Source organism: Puntigrus tetrazona, chromosome 9 (genome assembly GCF_018831695.1).
Source record: "Puntigrus tetrazona isolate hp1 chromosome 9, ASM1883169v1, whole genome shotgun sequence".
Lineage (NCBI taxonomy): Eukaryota > Metazoa > Chordata > Actinopteri > Cypriniformes > Cyprinidae > Puntigrus > Puntigrus tetrazona.
Window position 1 is genome coordinate 15,459,994 of NC_056707.1, and position 26,897 is coordinate 15,486,890.

At 36.6% G+C, this 26,897-nt stretch overlaps 1 protein-coding gene across 6 annotated transcripts in view; it reads right to left on the reverse strand.

The window, feature by feature from the left end:
- Nucleotides 1-26,897, reverse strand: part of nalcn (sodium leak channel, non-selective) — a 64,799-nt gene that overhangs the window by 34,547 nt on the left and 3,355 nt on the right. For all 6 annotated transcript variants that reach the window (XM_043249240.1, XM_043249239.1, XM_043249236.1 and 3 more), the window contains 13 exons: nt 26,540-26,680; nt 25,599-25,781; nt 23,690-23,773; nt 23,435-23,574; nt 23,225-23,353; nt 20,395-20,546; nt 17,968-18,110; nt 17,320-17,424; nt 13,709-13,795; nt 6,136-6,267; nt 4,149-4,316; nt 2,098-2,289; nt 773-910 (listed from right to left, as the gene is read on the reverse strand). In XM_043249240.1, the coding sequence (XP_043105175.1) occupies nt 773-910; nt 2,098-2,289; nt 4,149-4,316; nt 6,136-6,267; nt 13,709-13,795; nt 17,320-17,424; nt 17,968-18,110; nt 20,395-20,546; nt 23,225-23,353; nt 23,435-23,574; nt 23,690-23,773; nt 25,599-25,781; nt 26,540-26,680 (1,794 nt within the window). The remainder of the gene's footprint in view (nt 1-772; nt 911-2,097; nt 2,290-4,148; nt 4,317-6,135; nt 6,268-13,708; nt 13,796-17,319; nt 17,425-17,967; nt 18,111-20,394; nt 20,547-23,224; nt 23,354-23,434; nt 23,575-23,689; nt 23,774-25,598; nt 25,782-26,539; nt 26,681-26,897) is intronic.

Here is a 26,897-nt window from a genome sequence, read left to right on the forward strand (position 1 = left end):
CTCACTAACATCCAACTTGCTACAGGATCTCTGAATACGTTCTCTTGATGGCTAGGTAAGCCAGAAGATCAAGAGAGGAAAGGGAGGATGAAGGATGATTCATTTTCTAAATGTTTGCTTAGCTCTCAGCAACACAACTGCAAGCTGTCTTTCTTTATAAATGAATTTGCTTTGCTGCTGTGTCCCTGAAATTTGGAACACATAAACAGAGCATGTGAAACACATGGAACTGGAGTCCTTTATTGGATAGCTTAATGAAAATTAATGTGATGTGGAGAATCAGGCTTCAGACAAGTCCCATCACACACTGCCAGCTATATTTTTAAGCAAACCTTATGTAAACCCAACAACCACATGTTCCCATAGTTTTAACCTGCACCAAAGGAAGCAGAGCAACAACTGAGTTTTTAGTTTAGTTTTCAGAATTACATTTGAAAAACCCACTGGTTAACCACTAATGAATATGCTTGGATAGCACCACCAAAAAACTGTATGACATATTTTTGTAGATTAAAGCCCAGAAACAAGTTAGCTTTAGCACTTTATAACTTCTGTTCAATTGTGCAAAAGACAATTGAATTCAATTGTGTGTTTTTTAATGGGTTTTTAGTTTAAACCCTAAAGTGAAGTGTGGTTAACACAAGGTAAAAATATTTTCCCATGTTATTCTTCCACATTAAATACATTATTATTTAACTTTCAAGTTGGCCTTAAAAAATATGCAATCACTGCAGCACTATGTTACAGAAAAAACACAAATAATTATATTTACCAGTGTGGCAAACAAGTGGTAGAGAATGAAGTATATGGCCACCACTGGAGCCCACATCTGTCCCACTGCCACCAGAGTTTGGTCCATGACATCCACCCATCCCTCCTGTGTAAGAATCTGGAACATGGACATAAATGCCTGCAGGAATGACAAAGAGAAATCATTGGTCTGGATTTTTTTTGTTATCAGACAATATTTCTTTATTCTTTTCTGAGAAAACAACAAAAGCCCTTTACAAGCTTGACAGCCCCGGGTGCCTGTTTATTTTGAAAGTCATACCGTCACGACCACACGTGTGACACATAGGCAGTTGGAATAACACAAGAGTAAAAAAAAAAAATAAAAAAATTGGTTGAACTAAAACTTGAATAGTTTAATAGGCATAACAGATGCACGCCTTCATGAATTTGATAGATGGCGCTAATTGTCCTGACTCCTGACCTTTCCAGTTAACAAAACAAAATGGAAATTTGAAAACTAACAAGGCAGAGTAACAATTTTACATTAGTCACTTTTCCTAGATATATTCTCATATTTATACACAAGAATTTTTGACTGACAGTGCATTGACAAAAATAAGACAAGGCAGAACACATCATTCACTGAAATGTATGCAAATAAAAATAAGGAAGAAAAAATACTAAAAACTATGCGCCCCAGGTCTCAGCAATATACAGAGATATGAAACCACATTTTCATGGCCTTTTTTCCATGGAAGTCAAATGAAGGTCTAAACCCAGCTGGTCCCAAGCCTGGTCACAGTCACACTGTCTCTGAGTGACTGCAGATGAAGATAATCTTGCAACAGGTCTATTGACAAGGGAGCTGGGTAAACATCATTATCTTCAATGGTTATCGTGCCACCCGCCTTGGAAATGAGCGGCATCTGTTTATGTGAGCCCCTCCAAATCCCAGCACGCATTGGGATCAGTGGAGTCCCACTAATAACGGAGGATAAAAAGACACCACTAATGAGAGCCCCCTCTCATGAGCACATAGTATCAAAAAACTTGGAAGAGATTCTTACATCTGCTGACAAATTAAGTTGTATAATAGATTTAGAGATATTTTGGTCAACTTTGGCTTCTGAGTTCTTCTCTAAATATAACCAGTTTTTTTTTTTTTCTCTGACGTGCCAATTGTATGAATTTTCTAAGATATCTCAGATATTTAAATCACAAATAAAATATTGTCAAGATACCAAAATCTCCAATCATAATTCGCAGAATTATCTGCTCCTGAAAGACTGAAAGATTTTTTATTTTTTACACTTCATTGTTTGATCTACAACTTCTTTCTGTGTTTCCAGAAAGAGGGAGATTTACCCGTGGAAATGTGGTGAAGCGATCCAAGTCCTCCACAAAGCAGAACATCTGCAGACTGATGGCAGACATCACTATGAGCAGACTGGCAGTGAACACCACTAGACTGCCGAGCTTCTTCCCTGGACCGAAAATCTTATACACAAAGTCTTCCAAAGCTGGAGAAATCTTTATTAGACGGACCACTCGCAAAACCTGCAGATAAGAAGGAAGAACATTTCTTTCTTTTTTTTTTATTTAAACCAACTTATCAAAGCATTAACTAATACATCCACAGAAGCATCTTCAGGTTTCACAGTTTTGACATAAACATTACCATGAAACTATCACCAGAAGAAGGTCTATGGAGCATACTGGTGTTTGTTTTATTGATTTTTAATGAGCAAACACTGATATCAGGTTCTTTCCAGTGTAACTTGGCTACAAATTGCATTGTTGCTCAAGCAGTTATTAAATTACTCTAGGTGACAACAGGTTTGAGCGATGATGCATCTAGGTTGGGTTTTGATCACGAGCAGAGAATGGATATTGATCCATTTGCTGCTAGCTGAATGTGATCGGAGAATCGCCCTGCTGTTGTTACTTTTAAACCTAGAAAAATCATCCAGCAGTTCTCAGGAGAAGGTCTTTCTATGCACATTTGCTTCTTTTGGATTTTTTGTTGCATCAGAGATCTAAAACTACAATGCTCATCTAATGGTGCTGAGTATTAGTTATAATATTGATTTCAGTTCAATTTTAAAATCAATACATTTCTGTAGCTCAGCTGGCAAAGCAAGGTGCTAATAAGACCACAGTTACGGGTTTGACTCACAGGTTAATGCTTATGCTGATGAAAAATGTGTAAATATGGTATATATCGTAAATGCACTAAAAGTTACTTTATAACTGAAAGCATCTTCCAAATACATTGAAAATTCTTTCTAGGAAGACAATGAACTTTACTTGGGGACACTTTGTGTAATGTACAAGAGATTTCTTACTGCGCAGTTTGAGAACCAATGGAAATCAAGTACTAATTGGGCTCTTCAGAAACATAAATGTAAGACCTATTAAATATAGAACTGGAAAGCAAAGGCTTAGTTTGACCTTTACAGTAAAACAATGAATACATGACTTCTTGTCTTAAAAACAGCTTATTAAATTATTTTAGTGAATTTTGCAGATTCTGCAAGGTTTATGTGTGACCTTAACTTGTTACGCACTTTGCAGCTATGTGCTGTTAATGCAATATGTAATGCATACGGATACAAAAAAAAAAAAACAACATCTCCAAGCACAGAAATATAGAACAAAAAGTTAAAAAAAAAAAAACAAACAATTACAGAACATTAAATACAAAGATGTAATTATGTTAAAAAGTTTTAGAATATGAGTTTGAAGCAAGACATTGCTATTTGCGACAATGACTCATTTTACTAATGATGGAAAAATATAGAATGCTATTTACAAATCAAATTTAACATAGTGACTGCTCATGGTGAATCATGTGTCTTTTTCATGGCAGCTTCATAATGAGCCCAGACATAAGGGGAGGATATGAATATTCACGGCAGGAACTCCGCCCCTCCTGCAGAGAGAAAACTGGAGGGAGAGCGCAGGTTGTGTCCTTAATGAGGCTTTTCAACATGAGCGGGCTTCATCCATTCCCATTCCCTGCAGCTGCCTGGAGATGTATGAAAACAGCTCCGCCATGGCCACCAGTGTGCATTATTACCCTGCATTAGTGCATGATTAGCATCTCAGAATCTAGCAGGTGCTTCACTCATGCAGAGAGCCTTTTACAAATCAGTAAAAATAAAGTAATTCAACCAAAAGTTCCCATCAGAATCAATAATGTCTGGGATCTACCGTATTTTGTCTAAAAATTGCATGGTAACATGTTGGCAGATGACAATGAGGGTGAGAAATCAAATCACCTCTACTATCAGACGTTATTAAAATGAAGCATGTATTTATTGGTTGTTTATAAGATGAATTCAGGAACATGTTGCTGGTTTGCTTGAGTAGTTGCACAATATAATTCATTCATGATTCGTTCTAGATTATCTAACCTGGAAGTAGGTGAACTGTGAGTGGTAAAGATCAGGGTAGATGTGCAGGGTAGTGCCCACTACAAGCAGAGACTCAAACTTGTGTAGAGAGGAACTGATGTAACCAGTGAAGCCCAAACACCAGATTTTCAGCAGGGCTTCCAGATCAAACAGCACAGTGAAGGCAACCTGAAAATGACAGAGAGAGAGGCAGGAAGCATGATAATGGAGAGCTGTTCCTTGTGTGCCCATTTCTTAGTAATTGCTTTTTAAGTATCCTTAGAGACTTTTTGCTTTTTGCAAAGGGAACACATGTATGTGAACACATGCACATTCAAAGAGGGTTGAAGAACTGTTTCCATTCAAAATAACTCTGCTTTTTCAATGTATAAGATACAATATATAGAAAGGACGTAATGGGAAATAAATGCAATCTTAAGGAACAAGAATGTCAACAGATGACGGAAAACAAAAGTAGTATTTCCCCAGTTTTCCCCCATTTGGTCGGATCCAAATAAAGAGCAGCGTGGATTAATGATGAGATGGATCGGTCTGTGAATATGTGGGGTGCCTCTTCCTCCTTATCTCTGTCTTTCAGCTTGGAGTGGGCGGGTGGCCACACTCCTCTATCTGTCTTTGTTCCCACTGTGCCACCTGCATACTGATTGCAGAGGCAGTGCGTGGCAAACAGGACACATATACACACACATACCAACCCGGCGCTCGCTAAAATGGAGTGTTGCCCACAAGCTGTTTGCGCCCACGTTGTCAACTCAGTTGATTTAATCTCAGGGTTTTTAAGGCGACAGAAAGTGATGAGGATATGTATATATGAGCTTTCAGCAAAATCTGATCTGCTGATTCGTTTGAGTGCAATAAATATAAGGGTTCTTCTGCCCTCTCAACTCAAGATAACAGTGCAAAATTGTGTCTTTTAAAACTAATAAACATTGCCAATTGACAAAGAAAGCACAGAAAACCCATCCCAGAAAAGTTTATCATCAAGTAGCATCTTGACAATGAATATGTGTAAAAGACGTGAAGGCTTTCACAGCAGGATTCAAATTATGCCGCATTCGTAGCACCTAGAATGAAAAGTGATCAGGTTGTGACTAGTAGCATCTGGGGCATCCAATTTAGGCATCAGATATATGCTGTGTCCCAGATAAAATTTGAATAAAGAATTATAAGAAATAATGTAATTTTTATATATTATTTCTAGCTCTGTTTAATTTACTCCCAAAATTGGACATAACATAAAATAAACTACATGGCATTTTATTACATTGTATTTTATCTATAGTTGGCTACTACGTGTAGTTTTACATAGGTTATATGTTTACATTGGTTATATAGGTATATGTAAATCTGTACAGGTTTATATATTTGTTTAATATGATTATATGTCTGTCTACAAGTAACACTGTGGTCACAATATTTCGATCCAACATATAATGGAATCACAAAAAAAAGCTTTAAAAATTTAAAAACTTAAGTTAAATAACCAAAAATTAAAATTCTGTCAATAATTCAAAAAAATCCCTTTCAAGTCATTCCAAACCCATAAGAAATTTGTTCATCTTTGGAACATAAATACAGATATTTTTGATGAAATTCAAACGCTTCCTGTCCCGTCACAAATCAACAAAGGTTTTACGGGTTTGGAATGATATGACAGAATTTTCATTTTTGGGTGAACTCATCGTGCTCTTGTGAAATTGCTGACAACCGTGTAAACAAGTTGTACCCATAGATATGTGTTGGTAGATTCCTCATTCAATCGACCCGAGCACACAAACCAATGATCTAAATAATAAACAATTTACATATCCATACCTGCATGAATGGTCATGTGACATGCATCGTTTTAGGTTGTGTAGTGTAAACAGAGATCGTTTCTAAAACTCACCACCAGTGTAAACATCATTTTTATTCAAAATTGCTTTTTTTAAAACGGAAAAAACACTAGTGTAAACAGGGCCAAAGAATTCATTTTGACAGATCATACCTCAGCCAGGTAAAACTCATCATTGGTGAGTTTATGGTCCTCACCCCTGTGGTAATTGCTAGCAGCTACAATCACGTCAACGGCCACCATACTGAGGATGAACATGTGGAAAATTGAAGATCGCATCAGTTTCTGCAGAAAGAAAGATAAGACAAAGTGTTGCTGTTAGTTTATCGACATGCTAACAATGTCCTTTGGCATTTAAGTGCACACAATTTTTTAATGTATATTGTGCACATATATTTTACCTTCTATTTCTAGAGCTGCCATTCTGAGCAATTTAATTAAAGTCTCTATATTCTCCCTTATGAACAAGTAGGCTGACTGCTTCCTTATACTGAGTACAGCTGCCGGAAGAACATTATTTTTCACTTGATTCTCCACTCTTGTATAATGGAACCTTTTAATCACAGTAAGGACTGAATCAACTAAATGGACCCTCACTGCCTGAGCCCTCAGCAGGCCAAATATACCTATCTCAGGCCCATTACAGACCCAGGAACACGAGGCAGGAAAGACAACTTAATTTAAGCCCAGACTGAGCCACCTGTCTGTCTCCTTTTTAGACTGTGGCAGGTATTTTTTTGTCTAAACGTTAGCTTGATTTGAAAAATTAAACTCAAGCAGTAAAGAATAAAGAAATATTTCTGCCACAAAACATGACATCTGAAAAACAATTTTAATACATTTTATTACATTTATTTTTTGGGATTTTTTTACTTTTGAGATATTTCTGATTTGTCATCAAAAGGCTAAAGAAGCCCATTTCTTCTCACTCCTGACTTTGCCAAGTTTTTTTTCCAGTGAGGAAAGAAAAGCACTGACTAATAAGACCTGATCTTTTGGGTCATGTGTCTGGAAGCCAGCATTCTAGATAAACAGCTGGTCTATGGAGCTGATATCATGGGAACAAAATGCAACATATTAAAGCCATTAAGGTGGCAAACAAGCAAGCAAACAGAAGTAATATGAAAATAAGCAAGTGACAATTGTATTTATTAGATAGGTCTAACCCCGTTTTATACTCACAGCTCTTTCTATGCAACTAATTATTCCTTCCAGAAAATGAGCGCAAATTAAAGTTTTATTGTGATACATATGCCTACAAGCAAACAAATATTATTATTACTATTAATATTATTATGGAGTTGCAAGTAAAATACAATTCCCACAATTCTGAACATCCGCCAACCAGAGAAGTAACTGTTGCCATGGAAACAGGATTCTGAGGAACAGAGCTCAACAGTGACCACCCACTCCCGTAAAGCATTGCATATGATGTAATGATGTGTGTAGTTTCATTACACTTAAAGAAACTTAAATATTTCGAAATGAAAGACCTTTTACATAATTTGCAATACTTCAACATAATGTGAGTAGAACAGGATAAAGTGTTTGGGAAACCTGTTTGGAAGCAATATTTCTATTTCAACAATTCTGATTGGTGCCCCCAGTGGCACAAAATGTACACGCTCCACCTTTAACTTCAGTTCACCAGCACAGAGAAAATACCCAACATGACCAATAACAGGGCCAAAATCTAGCAGTGTAGAATCATGACACAGTGGATGGCACGGTCTAACTCTAACTTGAGTGCATTTATGTGTTATAAAACAATGAGAAGACACACCAAAGAGATGTAGATAAAATTCAACATGTACACTCAACTGTCCAAATACATGCACACAGCTTGTGGGTGGGTGGAAAATCTCAAACGAGCAGGAGAGAGAGGAAATGAAAAAGAGACCAAAAAAAATAAAAAAATAAAAAAAAACAGAGGAAGAGGAGAGAGAAAACGAGAACAGAGGAAGAACCTTTTGGAAGACCTACAGAAAGAATCCCACATCTTTTGGAACAGCCAAAACAGTCAATAACAATTATATAAAAGCGATTAAACTCCTCTTTAATAGAGAGAGAGAGAGAACCAGTCTACAACAGCATCAAGCTCTTTTTTTGTTTAATTTGTCTGTATTAATATATCCATCTAATAAAAGTTAAATCAAGTATTACTTTATTATTTTATAGGCTCCCTTAAATGTCTATTTTATAGACATTTAAGGGAGGCCCTGCCTTTCTTATAGACCACTTTTTTTAACATTAGTCACTTAGTCAAATTGCTGAAATCGAAAGACAGCAAGCAGCAAGTAAATAGAAAATGGTTCATTTAGTAGAGAGGTGAAAGACAGATTCTGTGGCAAGGTTCGTAGGCAGAGACATAAAAAGAGACATTCTCCCTCCGGGTTTGACAGCCAGACTGGGCCACATGTGGAACAATGCGGCCCCACACCACATACAACCTTCAAAATAAAGCTTGCCTTTGGAAAGACAATGGCAAAAAGGGCATACAAGAAGAGATTATCTGAGAACAGATTTTCACTTCTTTGTGTCCAGAGGCTATCCATCTGCCCAGAGAGATATATCGGCTGTGGTTCCTTAAACTTGTGTATGTTGTAAATAGAAGGTAACGGTTTTTGTAATTGGCAATTAAACCGTCCCTAACCCTGCTAGGGCTCTCTGGATTGCAGTAAAGTAATCTAAAAAAGCCAATGACTTGAACACTAGTAAGTCCCCATATTGCATAGTTTTCTCAAGTTGAAGTCCACAAAAGAAGAAATGCTCTCTAGTTGTATTTTAAAAGTATTTACCTATATAAATTTCCTCTGTATTACTTAACGTTCCGTCTTTGCAGTCTACTCGGACTGTAAGGGGTCAGTAAGATGTTTAAAATGTTTTTGAACCATGTCTTTATATGCTTACCACGGTTGCATTTATTTGATTACAAATAAAATTAAACAGTAATATTTTTTTTCTGTTAATATACAGTATTATGAAAGTATTATTTATTATGCTATTACTATTATTATGAAAAGTATTGTGAAAATTATCATTATCAGCCATTACTCCATTGAAAATTGTTTGCTGCTTAACTTTGTTTTTTTCCCCAGTTATTTGAATAGAAAGGTAAAAAAAATGTAATTTGAAATGGAAATGGTTTGTTTCTATGCAAAAAGTACTATTTTTTTTTGCTGTTGTCATTTATTGCTGTTTTGTATTTTCTGAACGGCAATGTAGGTATATTACTGTTAATGCATAAAGGACTTGTAGAGCTCCAGGAAATGTAGCTAGCATCTTACAGTATATCTCGAGGGAGAAAGATGAGAAAAGGACAGTGGCAGTCTGGTCTGTCTGCTGCTCTGGTCTGGTATCATAGCTCAGAATTCAGTGAGCAGGCTCTATGACTAATATGGGACATGACAAAGCAGTTTGACATTTTCAGCTTCTCAATGTTGGTTTTCCCTAGGGTGTTTCGACTGAAGGGGGACTAACAGGTGAGTCCATTTTCTCAGGGCCCTTGATTTCACCCAAAAAAACCTTCCTGGCTTTCTGAAAGGCATGTTTTATTGCAGGGTTTGAGAGCTTGCTTGTGCAATTCATCCATTGTCTACTTCAAGACTCGTCTGTGATGTGACGCCTATTTCTCTTGCATGGAGAACATAAAACAGCACTGTCAATGCACTCAAGGTGTGGTGGCCTACTTCTTCTGATGTTGCTGGTGCCACATGAATACCTAGCAGAGCTGTCGCAATCAATTAAATAGAAACCTTTGTGAGAGCGGGATGCACCTCTCTCTCCATTTCATTGCATTTGATGCAGTCCAATTTGTATGCTCCAAATCTTACTCCAAAAAGACATTCAGAGCATCTTGTTACTGCTCCTCCTCGTATGTTTGAAACTTGAGGCTTTACACCTGTCAGCTGACACACAATTAGTGTTCTTTACAGTAAGGTGCCTGTCATGCTTCATCAGTTCTGTGCCAGAATCAAAGCCAGCAACAGCTCAAAGGGAAGAACATTTCTTTATCATTCAGTGCACGTCAGTGGCATTTGACCAAACATTTACTCATTCTTAAAGGAATAGCTCCCCCAAAACTGTTATCTTTTACCCATCAACATCATTTCAAATTCAAATGATTTTTTTTTTTACTGTGGAAGAAAGTCTGAAATATGTGCTGGTTGCTCTTTTACATAACATTAAATGGAGACTGATGCTTTCAAGATTAAAAAAATGCAAAAGCATTAGAATCGATCCTCAAACTCTTTTTTTCCCTTCTGAAATTTTAGTTAGTTATTTTAGTAGAAAACAAATATATGATGGATTTATGAGCAAATCATAAATTTATTTGATTGTTTATTTGTTTTACCTTTACAAAGAAATGTTCATACAGTTTCAAAAAAACTTTTAAACAGTTTAAATGACTGTTCACAAACTGTACTGTTTCTCATGCAAAACTACTGTACAGAATGGACCAATTAATAATACCTTTATGGTGTTTTTGTGTCCTTTTTAAAGCTTGAAAGTTTTTGTCTCCATTTAATTTCGTGGAGAATAACTTGTGCATGCAAATAGCACACAAGGCATTTGCACCAGTTGTATGCTGTTCTTTGTATGAAAATGAGCAGCATTAACATTCTGTTAAATCTCATTTTATGTTTTAGAAAAGAAACAAATCATGCAGGTTTGGAACAATGTGGAGATGAGCAGATTTGAAGAGCAATTAATTTTTGGGTGAGCTGTCCCTTTAAGCTAGACTGAATGTAAAAGAAAAAGTCCAGCTTTTATGCACTCTAATTAAATAGAGAAGAAGAACAAAGAAAGATGAAAACAGAAAGATGAGGTAGATGCAGCTTATTTAAAAACAAAGCAAAACAAAAAACTTAAAAAGGGGGGAAAACTGTTAGAGTTGTGTCTTTCAGTATCTTTTAGCAAAAACCAATGAAGCATCCTGCAGCACATCTAACAGTCATTTTTGTGAAGCATTTTTGTGAACTCCATAGGCATACCCTGACACTTTTGCTCCATTGTTTAATTAGAAAATAGGAACAAAAATAGCTGATGGGAGACCAGCAGTGCTCAAATCCCACTGCTTATCGAAGTTATTACTGCAGTGAGGTGATTCATGCTCTGTCTGAGACCTGCTGGTTAATTAAAGCTGACTGTCCTCCAGAATTCTCCAGCCACTGTTCAAGACCGGGTTAGGGATGCAGACAGGCTGCGATCTGAGCATCACGGCTGCCGTTGTTGATTAGGCATGCTTATGGTTGGGAGAAATAGGTCCCCTGGGAGAAATGAGTGTTGCAAGGTCAGAGGTGGGGTAATGGAGGGTTTCCTCTATATAAATAACCTTGGCGCGGGTGTGTAACGTGACTGCAGAAGCCAAGGTGTTTCCTCTATGGGCGGCACCTTCTGATTAAAAGGGTTATCAATCAAGACGTCTGGAGAGAGCAGAGTAGGGAAGAAACTGCATGATCAGGGAACTGCTCTTTATTAAACTGTACTGTAATTCTAAATGACTAACCAGCTATGTTAAGCTCAAGATGTTAAGGTGGCTATTGAAAAATATAATTTTACTGTGAAAACATTTAGACTTCTGTTATCACTTGCTCACCATGCTTAAGAAGATATTTTTAATATTTTTTAAAATTGTTTCATATAATAAAAAAAAAAATTCAGCACATTAACCAGTTTAGAATTGAAAAAAAGATAATGACTTGATACCATGTCAAGAGATACATCCTTTCTGTATTTCTGAGTTTTTGTCTTATCATACACTTAATATGTTCTGATCTCCAAGTACATATAAAAAAGTCCTATAAAGGAGTATTGTTAAAGCCTAAAAAAAGTATGTAAAGTAATATGCAGACTCGACTGATTTATCTGTTATTAAAGTAAAACTGCAAATCCTCTATTGTAAAGGTCAGGATTTAAACTTAATTGAAACGTGTGCTATTTTTGAGACATTCATATCTAGATTTTGAATTGAAAATTATATATAAAAAAGTTTGCAGTAAGAACAAGTACAAAACTCAAGACAAGAAATCTTTTACTTGAATTTAAAGAATCCATGAGAATAGATGTAGTGCAATTCTAATATAAGAAAATGCTTAATTAACACCAAGGTGGCCTTTGAAGAAGAGATCAAGCAGACTTCATTAACCTTAACCATATAATGAAACAACAAAAATACAGAATAGTCATTGCTTCTAGTTTAAATATATGAGAAAAAAAAACAAGCAAGAGCCTGCCAACACTAGAAACATACAAACATTACTCTATACTGATGAGTTAAGACTAGTTATGACCACCTGAAACTGACATATATCTGCTGCAAAAAATAATATTCTGTTTATTGGCTTTTTGGCTTTTGTAGTACTAATACAGTCCCTCAGTCAGATTTTAAAAATATATTTTCTTATATGTATGCATATATCTTATAATATATGTATATATTTTCTTCTTTAACTATGTAATAATTCTATGTATTTTTTGGATGTATAAACACAGACCAACTTTTTTATTACAACATAATTTCAAAACAATAAGAAAAAGGGAAAATGGGTTTCTTCTCATTTCTGTCCAGGTTAGTGTTCATTTGTCTGCCGTCCGTGGCATGACTCTTCAATAATAGTTCACAAACCATTGCATTGTGCTGGAAGCCATTGTGATTGAAGTCTATGATGAACTACACCTCCACCCACTTGCTGCGTTCTCTCTCTTGCTCACCCCATCAAAACCCCTGTAACCTTTGCCCCTCTCTGAGAAAATACAAAAGCTTTCCTTTACCTGATGGGTTCACCTCACAGAAACCTGGCCCCAGAAATGTCATTAAATGCCAGACTTTGGTCTTTTTTACTTGCTCTGAATATTTTGAAATGCTCTCTGCTCTACAGTTGAAAAGCCATGTTAGAACAAATGTAAGCTTTTCACCAGGATTATACTGTTGAATCTTAACCCAAATGTGATGCATTAAATTGTATTTTTGAATATTAACTTTTATGTGACTCTGCTGAGGACCTATTTTCACTGATGATCTCTCTCTCCCTTTGTGTAGGCAGATCTAAAAGTCAGGACTGGTTTAAGTGCCATTAGACTCTCTCCAGATGCTGTCCTTTCTGTTATTATGGCATTATCAACCATGAAAAGCCCACTCTATTTTGTGACCATTCGAATCCAATTCATAATTTCTCTGCAATATCAGTGTCAAAATGTTTAAAAACAACACTGGCACATTATTGCAGTATAATAAGGCATTTTTTGTCTGCTAAAGTCAGTCTGAAATGGCATTTGCAAATCTATTTTTCTTTGTAATACCATGTACTGAAACTCAGGAACATGGTAAATGTAATGTAAATGAATGGGGTCTTGCGGTATTGATTTCATATTGATCTAAAGTAAAATAAGAAGGAAATCTTGTGCTTCTTCAGAGATATTAAGCATAAGAATGATTCAAATAAGTGGGTAGGCAAGTTTGTGTGTTGTGCATGTGCTAAATTGGGCTCACAAAAGGGGGGGAAGGCAAACTTTGCTGTGTTCATTCCACAGTCTATTCATACTCTGTCAAAATCGTACCAGCTAGTTTGAGCTAAATCTAAATGCGGCTATTGCGTTCAGGCCGCCTGCAGCACATTTCTTGCACTCCCACACAGCAGTGTGGCATTAGATGTGGCAGTCAGGCAATACTGAGGGTGTGCTGACGGTCGGGGGCGTCAGTGCCATTAAATCGCATGTCTGGTACCTGGAGGCAAGCAGGCGCCCGGCCATGTGGTTTATTCACGTCCACCGCCACGAGCTGCCATCCTCCAGACGCGTCCTCGTGAAACATCTGCCACCAAGAAAGAGAGGAAAAGAAAGGAGAAAGAGAGGGCAAATTGTTAACAACTGTGAATGATTGGCATTTTTGGTCAGTTACTACACACACACTCAAATGCATATTTGATATCAAAAAAGCGGAGGGAAAGACGTTGGCAAAGTTGTTGGCATCACGGACAATTGACAATCTTAAAAACAACTGCCAATTACATGATATGCAATGGAATTCTCCACCAACTTCATAACCATTTTATAAACGCAGGCAAGGTCAGAAGAAATTGGCTTCATGATCCAGCGAGCATCTATTCACATTTCAGAATCTAAATGCACCATGACTTCACCATGACAGATACGAGGAGACAGAGGCGGAGACAGCAGGGACTAGAAGAGGGAGGGATGTTACAGCAGGCACCTTGAATCTGGCAAACAACAGAGGCTACCCATATCCATATGTACACAGCCTAAAACTGTCAGATGGCTCTGTACTTGACGCCCTTTTATTGTCCACCACGTGAAAATCTAAATAAAACTGACTGTTTTGAAAACTAATAGCCCACCGCACCCCAGTAAACCACATAATTCAATGCATTATTCATGGTCACAGCACAAAGGTGTGGGACGAGTTACACGACAGGCACGTCTACGTTTCACATGTTGTGTCTTCCTAACATATACAAAGCTTCAGACTGCATTTTGTGCCTCCTCCCATTGTTCGCATTCCTCCAAAAAGAAGTCAAAGTGCTTATGGCTGTACCTAACGTGCACTGCTGCTGTTCCACTTATGTCTGTCTTTTATCAGTTCAGAAGAATAGATAACCAATTAAACCCATGAGAAATGACAGTCATTAAGCTCACAATGCCCCTTCAGCTCTGACAGATTAAAAAGGTTACCTACATAAATAGATATTTTAAAAGTTTCCCCTCATAGCCTTGTAATTATAACTTTGCCATTCATGTGGTAATCTTCTTAAGGGGCCTTATTGAATTATATTATTTTTATAAGACAGTCACAAAAGGGATGGTGCAAATCTTGCCAAAGAATATCATCAGGCCCCTGGAGAACTTTATTTTCTTTTAACTTCTTTCAGATTAAAGGCATCATTCCAAGTCGTATTGTCTAAAACCAAGGTTTTGTGTACCCTAAGAGATTTTTCTTCAATAAGATATTTCAACGTAATTAAAATTGAGACACAGAAAGGCTTTTTTTTCTCCAAGGTCACAGAACTGTCTATAGTTCTATGCACAAATTCAAAGAACCTTTTTGGGCTTTTTCACACTTCAACTGTCAACTGAAGAATCATTTTTAGTCTTTGGTAGTCAAGGTTCACCATTTCACACTTAGATTTATAATTCCCGTTTATTGTTCTTATTTGCAAATACATGGTGTCAATGATATTGCAGTCCTGATAAATGCAAATCCTAAAGTGTACAAACAATATATAACTTATTTTAAAACTTGATATTTTAAAAATTAATGTTAACCCAGACATACATACATTTAAGTATAAAAAAATGATGTCAGTACCAACGTTAAAAAAAAAAAAAAAAAAAAAAAGGGGGTTGACAAAGACAGTGCAAATTAACTTTCACACATTCCTTAGCTATTTCTCCCAGTGAGGTGTCAGAACCTTAGAATAGCCTTACCTAGACCAAGAGCAAAAAAATACATTATACTGTTTTCGCTGCAGACATTACAGATAAGGAATCGATTCAAAGTTTCATAAATGGCATTGGGCTTGGAAAACTGTATACTGCTGAAGACAATTCAACTTTGTGTCCTTAGAATGAGATTTGCCTTATTGCTTTTGCAAAGTTTTACTGTAGTTTTGTAATTTTCCATTTTAAGAATTTGTGGCCATATAGACATTATTAATATATATATATATATATATATATATATATAAACATTCCCTAGCTATAAAGTAAACTCAGACTCGCCTGCCAGACTGTCAAAGAAGAGTGGTTTGTCACTCCACAGAAAGTGTTTCCACTGCTCCAGAGTCCATTGGTGGCGTACTTTACATCACTCCATCTGACACTTGGCATTGCACTTGTTTACATGCAGCTGCTTCCATGAAGCTCCAGCCACACTGTTTTGTGCTGATTTTAATGCCAGAGGAAGTTTGGAGCTATGGAATCAGTAGAGTGTTAGTGACTTTTACTGTATGCACCATGCGCCTCAGTACTCAGGTGATGCTAAGTAGCTGCTGTTCCTAAACGCTTACATAACTGAGAGGTGTGTCCCAAAACTTTTGCCCATATATTGTATAAATGTTTAGCGTTATATATATATATATATATATATATATATATATATATATATATATATATATATATATATATATATTTTTTTTTTATATATTAGAAAGAAAATAAATACATATATGTATATGAAACTGTAGATTTCATTGTATAGTATTATTTAGTATACTAGGATTATTATAAATTAATGAAACATATTTAAACTCGTTGTCATTATTTTATTCTGCTAACAAAAATATGATTAATTTTGAATTACAATAATGACACATTCAGTGATCTTTTCGTTTTCTTCCTGATTTCTTTTTGTTGGTTCCATTTTGAGGATCGTGTGCATCAGATATTTCTTCACAAGGTTTACCCCATTAAAGCAGTGCTGGAATAAATTTTGTGTGCTATAGCCCTTCTTTTTCCCAGAGGGCACTTCTACAGCCATAAGACTTGAATAATGCTGGTCAGGTCACTCCTGTGCTGCCAAATGTGTTGCCAGCTCCACTCATGCCAACCTCCAAGGCTCTGCTCCAGGACTGGCTCTGGCACCGTGACTGGCGCAGTCAGGGAGACACTATGCCTCAGTTCACACAATTACACACACAACTTTTCACACCACGCCCCCGCTCCAGATTTTCTGTGCATTTGCACCATTAGCTTGGTTAGTGTGAATTTCTCACCAAACATTAGGTAGGCGATGGTTGTATAAAATCAACAGGACAGGTTTCCCCAGAGGAGAGGATTGCAGGCAGGAAAGCAAGTGCATTTAGGGTTAATTGATTCTCTCTATCCTTTCAGTTGATCAGTCACATCAAATTTAGGTTGAATGACTGAACTGCAAACACACACACATATACACTGTCTTTTCCTCTCTTTCGGTCTGTTGCACTTTCAGCAACGTTCCTCTATGACTCACCCCTGAGTCTGCCAGCCGCCCAATCAGATCTCTCTGTGCTGTTCGGGGGCCCCCACCTGACAAGCAGCCAAATTTATTTAAAAAAACAGCTTGCTGTCGGGTGTATCCTGCCTGCTGAAGGCCAGGGAAGCCAGACTCAAAGCCTCCAGAGAATTATAGGAAGAATTCCTTCAGATGTCTGCGTTGGTGTGTATTGGTCTGTGCTTAATAATCATAAATGCTGATATTGAAGGTTTTGATATTTTTACTTTAGTTGGTTTAATTACATCTACACATACATATTGATCAAAGAGATTATCAAATATGGAAGATGAGTCATTCACCAAAGGCTGCTTTTTTTGTGCACATGTGCGTAAGTCTGTTTGGTTTACCTGTGTAGTAGCTGTTGATGTGGTGCTGCTCCGGGATCCCCACATCTGCTGGAATTGAACTCTGATCTCAGCAAACGTTTCTATAATCACAGCGATGAACACGTTCTAAGAAGACAAGTGGAGAAAAAAAAAAAAAAAAAAAAAAATCACAAAAAGTTAATGGTTAGAAAATGGTTATTTTATTGAATGCTTGCTCTTGTCTGGTATATAGGTGAAAAGTGTGAAAACAGGTCTGTGTTAATGATAAAATACATTTTTAAAATCTGTATATGCATATTATAATGATTTCTAAGCATTATAAGAAATAAATATTTTTAAATATATTAAAAACTTTAATTTTTATTTTAAAATGTTTCTGTTTTTAGTGTATTTTTAATCAAAGAAATGCATCTTTGTTGAGCCAGTGGTACATATTTCAACAACCTTTATGAAGCTTACTGACCCCAAATTTCTCACTGGTCATGTATGCACACTATAACTGCACTGAATTAAAAAAATAAAAATAAATAACACTCAGTGTAATATAACACAATATATTACGCTCTTAGAACAGCCCTCAGTTTTCTATATCTGAAAATGAAGGACCCATGTGCAGATTATGACTAAGTTTTTGCAGATCACTGGTGTGAGAAGAAAAGGATTTTCCACCTTGACCAGCCAGGCAAGGAAGAAGATGAGCGTGATGAAGTAGAAATATGAGCGCCAGCGTGGGAAGCTGTCGATGGCTCGATACATGATGAAGACCCATCCCTCCTGAGACGCGGCCTCATATACAGTGAATATACTGGTGCCTGCAAGAGGAGACAACAATAAGGGTTACAACAGGGACACAAGACGACAGAAGAGGGGGAGAAGCCTGTGTCTGAGATGTTTTTGTGGCCCCAGAGTGGTCTGACTGGGCACTGAGACACAAAAATTCAGACATAAACAAAGTCTTGGCATTAGTGGACCATGTCAGGTGCTTCCTATTACCCAGTTATGTGCATCTCTATCAAAAGTGCTGAATGAGATGGTTATCCTCACTTTTGAAGTACACTTTGATTCCATGTTGTGCTGGAGTGTAAAAGTATCTGTGCATCAAAGGAACTAAGCTAAAAGAAGAACTACACAATCAAGGACAGACTGCTTTTATGGATATTTTGTATCATGTCTTTTTGATCAAACAAGTGTGATTTCTTCATAAAAGATGAGAGGAACGAGGACAAATCCTCAAGGAACTTAAATGAATAGTCTGTTGTTATTTACAGTATTAATTCTGTTATTTTGCCACCCTCGCACTGTTCCAATCCCTGTTATAGCGGAGTATTTTATTATCTTTTCTATACATTAAAAAAGGAATAGGAATGACAATCATTATGACAGTATCACATAATAAAGTTACTAAAACCAGAATTTAAATATACATTAAATACATTTATAAATATACTGTACAGCTACAATTTAATTCAAAATATTCATAGATATTAGTATATAGCACTTTTTCTTGGTCAGCATTTAGACCATTATTTCATACACAGTGTTCACACAAGCCCCCATGATGTTATCTCTGCACTCACGGTGACCCATGATGCCGTGCTGTGATATGGCTGCCAAAGGCCAGCAGGAAGCATGCCACTCAGTTCTGCTTCCTGCCATTTCCCACCAGGTCCAGGGGCAGAATGGGCCAAGGACACTGGCAGAGGCCTGTAAAGGTTAGCTTCACCAACCATACAACATATCCTTTACAGGGACCTATTATTAATGAATTACTGTACACTATTCACTAGGCTTTGAATACAAAACTGTATTTAATCAATATGTAATTCACATTAGATAAAGCACATACTTCAGCATAAACAGTAACAGAGTCTTTCCCTGGATGAATTAGAAGGAAATGCACTTGGCAAACTAAGGACTCCCATTAAAAATCACTTAGGGATAAATCACTGTGTCCAGAGATGCCTAGCAAAAGGGAAAAAGAAACTATTCCCATTACATCCTGATTGGCCTAAGAGAAAATACTAAGACTTAATTTTGTAAAAAAACAAAACAAAACAAAAAACCCCACTTCATTTAGTGTAAATAAAATAGATGCAGTTAAGTAATTAACTACAAATAAAATTGGGACTTTATTTTGTGGTAGGGTCAGTGAAAATGCTGGCAGTCCAACTGGATCAGCAAAAAAAGAAAATATATGAACCCTGACATTGGACTTTTTCCCAATCATACTTTGTGTTTCTGCATCCATGAATCTTGGAAGCCCAAAAAAGGCATTGTTGTTGAGGCTGCAAACCGCACTGTGAACACGGATGAATGGATGACAGATCACTGATGCAGGAGCGGTTCTGGTTGACTTACACATGACTTATCTGTGTACTGAACTCTATAAAGAGAACGAAGGAGGGCCTTTTCGCAGATCTCTATATTCTGTAAGTCAACGGTTCAAAGCCACAACTGTTTTTAAGGGAAAAGCCTCCCTTCATGGCTATTTGGAGATTAGTAGCACTGCTCTGTGTACCTTTCTAGTGGATTTATCTCAAATGGGTGCGATAAAAATGTGGCATGCTGCTTCATACAGATCAAGGTGCTTAAATAAACAGGTCTATTTGTGAAGCTGCCTTCACAATGCTTTGAAATATAAGCTTTGCTGGAAATATTACATTTCCTAAATGCAGCAACAGAGGGCAGTTATCTGTTCATGTTTGCTTGCACACTATGCATAGATCAACTGAAAATGCTTTAGTCAACAATGCTACAATTAATCACACTTAGTCAAAAAAATACATAATTGCTCTTAATCACTGTAAATAATTGCAATGGGCAGAGATGGTATAATTTTCCACAGACAACTAAAACTAAACCAAGCAAATTCAAATTTTCTAATAAATAGGCCAGAGAAAATGCTTTTAGTGTATGCCAAGGGTGTCTAATCTAGCTTTAAGGAAAAAAATTCAATGATATTCATAACTCATATTTATATTCATAATATTGGATTTTTAGAAACTCCAGAAGAAGTTTCCAGATGCAACCTAGAGAAAGATAAAGGAAAACTAATAATAAAAAGATGGACAAATGTGAAGCATTGCAATGATTCACCTAGCTCATTGAAGCCACTGTATCCGAGTTCCTGTCTGCTAAGTCCCAAGTCTTCCAGATCCACACACTTAAACCCCGTCGGACACTGATAACCCTCCCCGTTCGGAGAGCAGTGTGTATCAGGGATCGCCAGGCTGTTCCATGTCACATTACTGGAAAAAGACCAGAGTGTGTTTTCAAAGAATCATCATCAAATGTTAAATCTGATCAAATTAACCATTATATTGTAACAGGCCATCTGGTGTTTTCTCACAGACTCGCAGTGTTATCCTGCTCCTCTCTGGCAACATTTACACAGTCAGCATTTGGGACTAACAACCATATTTACTAACAGGTGTGATTCTAATTGTCCTGTACATGACACAGAAGTTTATCTAAATAAATTATTAAATACATATTTTAAAAGGTTTTACGAATAATACTACATATTATATATGATATCAATTACTATCAATAAAATTACATTTTTCTTTTTCACTGTACAGTGAAAATTTACAAAATACAAAAATAAAATTTCAACAGCTAAAAGTTTTTTTTTGCCCTACATAATTTGTTTGAAATCCAAAAGCAGTTTTTCTATTCTTGTTTACACACACATACACTATATTTGTGTCTTAAAAAAGGGGAAAACTTAAATTTCGAGAGAATCTATTAAATTTAAATTATCTTCATAGTCTTAACGTATTATTCAATTTTAGCTCTCAAATTATATTTAATAAATGTTAATGTTTTAAGGGTGTTCAGATATTTGACAGATATCTGAAGTCAATTTTGTTCTTGAGTTCTTTGTTACTACAGTGACAGATGACATCTGAAGCTATAAGGGATCAAATTGTATTCTTTTCTGCTGCTTTAAACAATATACTTATTCTAACACACACAGACCGCTTTAGTGTGGGCCACAGGTGTTACTTCAGGAGGCACTTGATATGTCTAATGAAAATTAATGCTTTCAAATTGGCTTGCCAGACATACTTTCAAATTGTTTATTAAGGACTCCGAAATGAGTGGGGATCATTGATTGCAGTATCACAAAGGCCAATCAGAGACACAACGGCGAATCAAAACAGCTCTGATTATAAAGTGATAAATAATCTTTCGAAGAGATCATCCCTGTGAAGAAACTGATAACAAACACAACTCAAAATATACTAATAATACCGTACATTTATCATTTTATTTGAAAATGAACATGCCTTTGATTAATATTTCTTGACATATGGTATTAGTAAATATTGTATACTTAAATGGCATAGAGATAGTAAAAAAACATTTTATCATATTGATCACCTGTCATTACATGCTGTAGCCTATGTCTTTAATTGATAGAAACGTGCAGGATATTTTCTGAACAAGGTGACAGTTTATGATTGGCAAGGTCATGAGGCCTGTTCTCATCCATATTTAAGCACCTGAAAAATAAAACGCCATGACATCAAATCTAAAAATGTATCCCCTACAGACACGAGTCTGGTAAACTCCCCAGCACATTTATTCCATTGAATCCCTGTGTGATTCAAATCCCTGCTACTCTGTGACAAGGACACATACTGTAATTCTGCAAGATAATCAACGATGAGTTTTCCTGAAATCAACTTCCACTTGTGCACGAAAATCCGGTCTGTACATATATATTATGTAGCGGGCAATATTTTTAACCTGTGCCTAACCTGTTTTGAATGATAATATGTTAAACGCTGGAACAGGGTCGGGGTGAGATATCTTGCAATATAGGATCTCTTTTCTCTCATGTACATAGACGGATTGAGGGCAGGCTGCTGAAAGGAGGCGAACATGTGCACGACGCCCAGGCAACACAGGAAACGTTAATTATTGTGATTAGTGCTCAGCACACTCCTCTGTTGCTGATGGTTTAGGCTCTTTGTTTTAGAGCCGGCTCTGACATGCCACTCATTTGCAAAAGAATATTAAATAGGCCTGGGTTTTAAAAGAGAACCACCTCCACAGCTCCATACACACACTGCATTAAGACTGCGCTCAACCCTGCTTTCGTCACACCCTTAAGTTGGGATGCGTGCGAGCGTTCCAGCAAGATTTACTGTTCATTTTTAGACATGAATTTCTGCTGGCTTATCAAGCACCTCCATGTGAAATTAGAAATTCAGACAAATGTAACATACAATGTGGCTGTTTTTACTGTTTAGTGTTTTTGAGGCCGTGACATCACACGATGAAAATGATGATCTGTTATTAATACCGTTTACAGCTGCTGATGGGATTTATATTCCAAAGAACAGATGTGTGTGGGAGGTGTACAGCAACAGACGCACACTTCTTATCTCGTGCTGATGCCAGGAAAAACTGCAGCATAATGTTAAATCCCCTGATTCATCCCAGGGATAATAAACCAAAAGAAGTGTGATAAAACTCCCCATACAAAGAGCAGTTCCTGACTTCTTGGGCTATTAAGCTTAATCTAAGAAAGCTGATTTTATTGGACTTAATGTGTAAGCTTGTTTCTGCCACAGGATAAAAAAAAAATAACAAAAAGGAATTTAAAAATTACTTTATATCTCAAGTATATCTCAGACTCTTTTTCTTGGAGTTATGAATTATATATTTATATTTGTTTATATTGCGAGATATAGATGCAATTTTGCAAGGTGGAAACAAAAAACAGAATGTAATCTCATGACACAAAGCCAGAATTGTGAGATATAAATTTCTATCCTACAATTCAGATTAAAAAAAGTCAGAATTATGAGCTATTAAGTCACAATTACATATTTATTTCTTTTTCAGATTTTTTTTTAATTAAAAAAATACTGGGCTCCATACTTTAAAGAAAATAGCGCTGAAACTTGCTTACCCTTTCTGCGTTTCATTGGTGACACAGTGATGATTGAAGGTTCCAAACATCTGAACCCCCAGGATTCCATACAGGAGCAGGAAGAAGAGCAAAAAGATGGACACACTCCAAATCTGCTCCCCCGACCGCCTGAGAGGAAGTGAATTTTAAGTGGCTGATATGGAAACAAGCTGACATTTCTCACATTCTTTGGGCTCGTGGGGCTCTTACTTGAGAATATTGGTTATGCGAGAACGCGGCAGTTCAAATCGGAAGTAGATTCGGAAGGCTCGGATCATAATGAGGGCCCTCGGTATGCGTAACATTCCCCAGGGTGACATTTGGTCCACAATCTCAGCTATTTCAAACACCTTGAGACCATTCACAGGAACAAGGGGATGAGCGTACTTCCCTATGGAGCTCGGTTCTTTTTAATTTGAAAGAAACAATTTACTTGGGAAATAACACTGAAGATAATTCCCTTACCTGAAGAACAAGAGAGACCCAGAGGAAGACTACCATAAAGCCATCAAACATGCACCAGCGGTCTTTAACATAGGAGTTCTCTCCCTGGAAACAGAGGCAGGTGATAAGACACAGGCTGTAAATGAAAGTCCACAGGTGAGTGGCAGCTGGTCCATCAGTTTAATGAAAGATTGTGGCAGCTGTTAACAACAGAGCCAGCAAAATTCAGCAAACAGAAGTGTGAGCACTTCAGAGTATTTATCCTGCCAGACATTGACTAACAAGTGTGCGCTAGAAGACCAAACGTGACACAAAAAAAAACATACATAATGAGAACCATCAAACTATGTCTCTAGTGGTGAAGTAGACAAATAATACAGTAAATGGATACAGGAGCTAGGTGTCCTTTAAATTCAGGAAGTGGATGCATATCAAGTCCATATATTTTCTTTCATGTTACAGGTCTTTTGTAGGCATTCATTTTAAGCTTTCACAAATTCATTTTAAATAGTCTTACTATAATTTAACATTTCTGGTTAAATAAAATCAGACATTTATAATGTGACTAGTTCATTTCAAATGTATATTGTGACAAATTCATTCACTTTTCGAAATCAATGTTTTTGGTAACATTCTATTTATCAAAGAATATATATACTGTATATAAAGCATCACTAGTGTTTTCAATCAATATATTAGATTGATTCCTGAAGGATCATGTGACAAAAATATATTAAAATAAGAAAAACTGCAATATTACTGTTTACCATATTTCCGATCAATCAAAGGAAGCCTTAGATGGGCATAAAAAGCTTAAAACATAATGTCTTACTGACTCGATACTGTTGAATGGTATTACATTTATGCTGTTTTTTTGTTTTTTTCTAATATCCTCTAAATACATATAAGATTCATTAAAGATTAGTTTTAACTAAATTGCTCACAGCACAGGGTTTATCATGTCAACTACCCCTTTACACAAGCAGCTGGTGCACAGGAAATGACATCAGAGGTGTGACATGCTCAGGTTTGTTTGCTTGAGTGTAGATTGCCTTCATGCGCCAGTGGCTTAGCTTTGATAGAGAGACAGATACTTCAATGGCTGAAGCACTTGTTCTCCCAAGACATCTGCCCAGAAATCCCCTGGGATTTCAGAGCCTCTGATCAGCTACGGTGCTTAGATCTCACACTGATTAGTAAGCCAAAAACCATGATTTATTAAATGGATAGATTAAAAACTAAGTGAAGGTCTGACTGATTTTATTAACAGCAACTGGCAGAGATTGAATTTGTAATATTGTTTATGCTGATGCATGAGTTACTTAAGATTAAAATAGATGGCCTAATTTGCAAAAGATAATGAATTATTTACATTAACTTAGTGTTTAGACTACTGCATTAGCAACTAATCATGTCTTGAATACACCTAACTGCAAAAATATACCTGCTAACAGTGATAAAGAAAACAACATGTCACCGAATTTTACAGATCATAACATGCACTCAAAAGATGGAAATGCTAAACAAATATACTGGCCTAATTAACTGAGCTGAGGTCACAAGTATAATAATGCTGCGAGCTACTCTCCTTCAGTAAAATTAAAATGCATGTGTTAACTTCGCATATAATTGCTGCAAGGTTAATCACCCTGTCCTCAGACGATCTCAGGTCTAAAGGAACAAATTAATTACTCTATCTTCTACATAAACCTCACTGTTTTCCATGCTAGAAAAAAAGATAGTCATTTCCAGTCATCTCTTTGCAGGTTCAGGAAGCAAATGATTCACTCATTCGATGTCTCTCTGTGCGGTTGTTATGCTTGATTCACCAATTAAACTGTCCATACGTTATTTAGCCACATGCACACTTTATTCATTGCCTCTTTTTATTTCTGTTGTAAATTGTGACAATGCTGATTGAGTGTGTTACCTTGATGATGCCCCTGATATGCATTTTGGCGATCATCTCTGCAGTGTAGAGGAACATCAGCAGTGTATCCAGGGCGAAGGTGACATACTGCAGGGGCGGGTAGTGCTCAAAGGTCTTAGGTGTATTCATACACACCGAAATGACACTGATTATGGCACAGGCCCGCAGGAGAGAATGAACCCACTGAGGACAAAGAACACAATCTGTTAGAGAGTGGAACATCCTCAGTTTCAGTTTTGCATCTTTTCCTGAGCGGGTACACTCCCAGAAATCACAAATGTCAATCTGTTTGTCACATACAGCTATTGTATGGTTTCAAACAAATGTGAACACAGGGAACAAGCTGGGCTACATTTTTTGTAATAGTTTTTTGCCCCTTTTGAATTTTTTTTTAAGTTTTAGGTCATGCATACTTTTGTTAAATGAAAAAGAGAGAACGTTATCAAAAACACAACTTGCGTGTAATACACAAATAAATAAGTACACGATCGGAATGATAATATTGTACAACTGTGTTTCAGCTATTATTAGATATACAAAAACAGCCTGTCATGCTGGTTGATACTGCAAACTCTTATTTGTTATCATATTATTTTAATAGTTTAATCATAAACACACTGGGTTATAGCTCACCATAATATACTATTACTTCTTACTGCACTTTCTATTTCTTCTAGTTATTTACTTACGGCAAATAATAAATCTGAAGTCTTGCACACACAAAGGAAACAACTTACTTCCCCACTGAAAACAAGGCGGATGTATGACTGGTTTAAACAAGATAATTATAACATGGAGTAAATGTGTCCTATTTTATAAAAAAATTGCACCAAGTTCGGACAGGGTTTTAGCTCGTTAATGATCTCTTTTAGGGAGTATGTGTGGGTCACTAATTATTGTGAAGAGCCACATGGTAAGGTTTCAGAGATTTGTTCACATACTGGTTTGTTGATCCAAAGTATGTCAGCACTGTCTGTCAGTGTTTCATCTGGCCCAAAGTCGGTCATAGGCTGGGCCTCGACCCGCGAGCTCTGCTTCCTCTTCAGCATGCTTGGGCTCGCTGTGCTATAGAGAGAGTGGATCTGAAAGACAAAAGCACATCGACCAAAAAAGCTAACTTAAACCAGACATCAGCCAAATCTGAAAATCCGTTTGTAGCCAATGGATTTATTCTTCATTAGATTCTAACTCTATATCAATCATTTTCAATCGATCATTTTTTATTTATATAGCGCTTTTAACAACACAGGTTGCATCAAAGCACCGAACAGTGTATATATGTACTCTAAGCTTTTACAT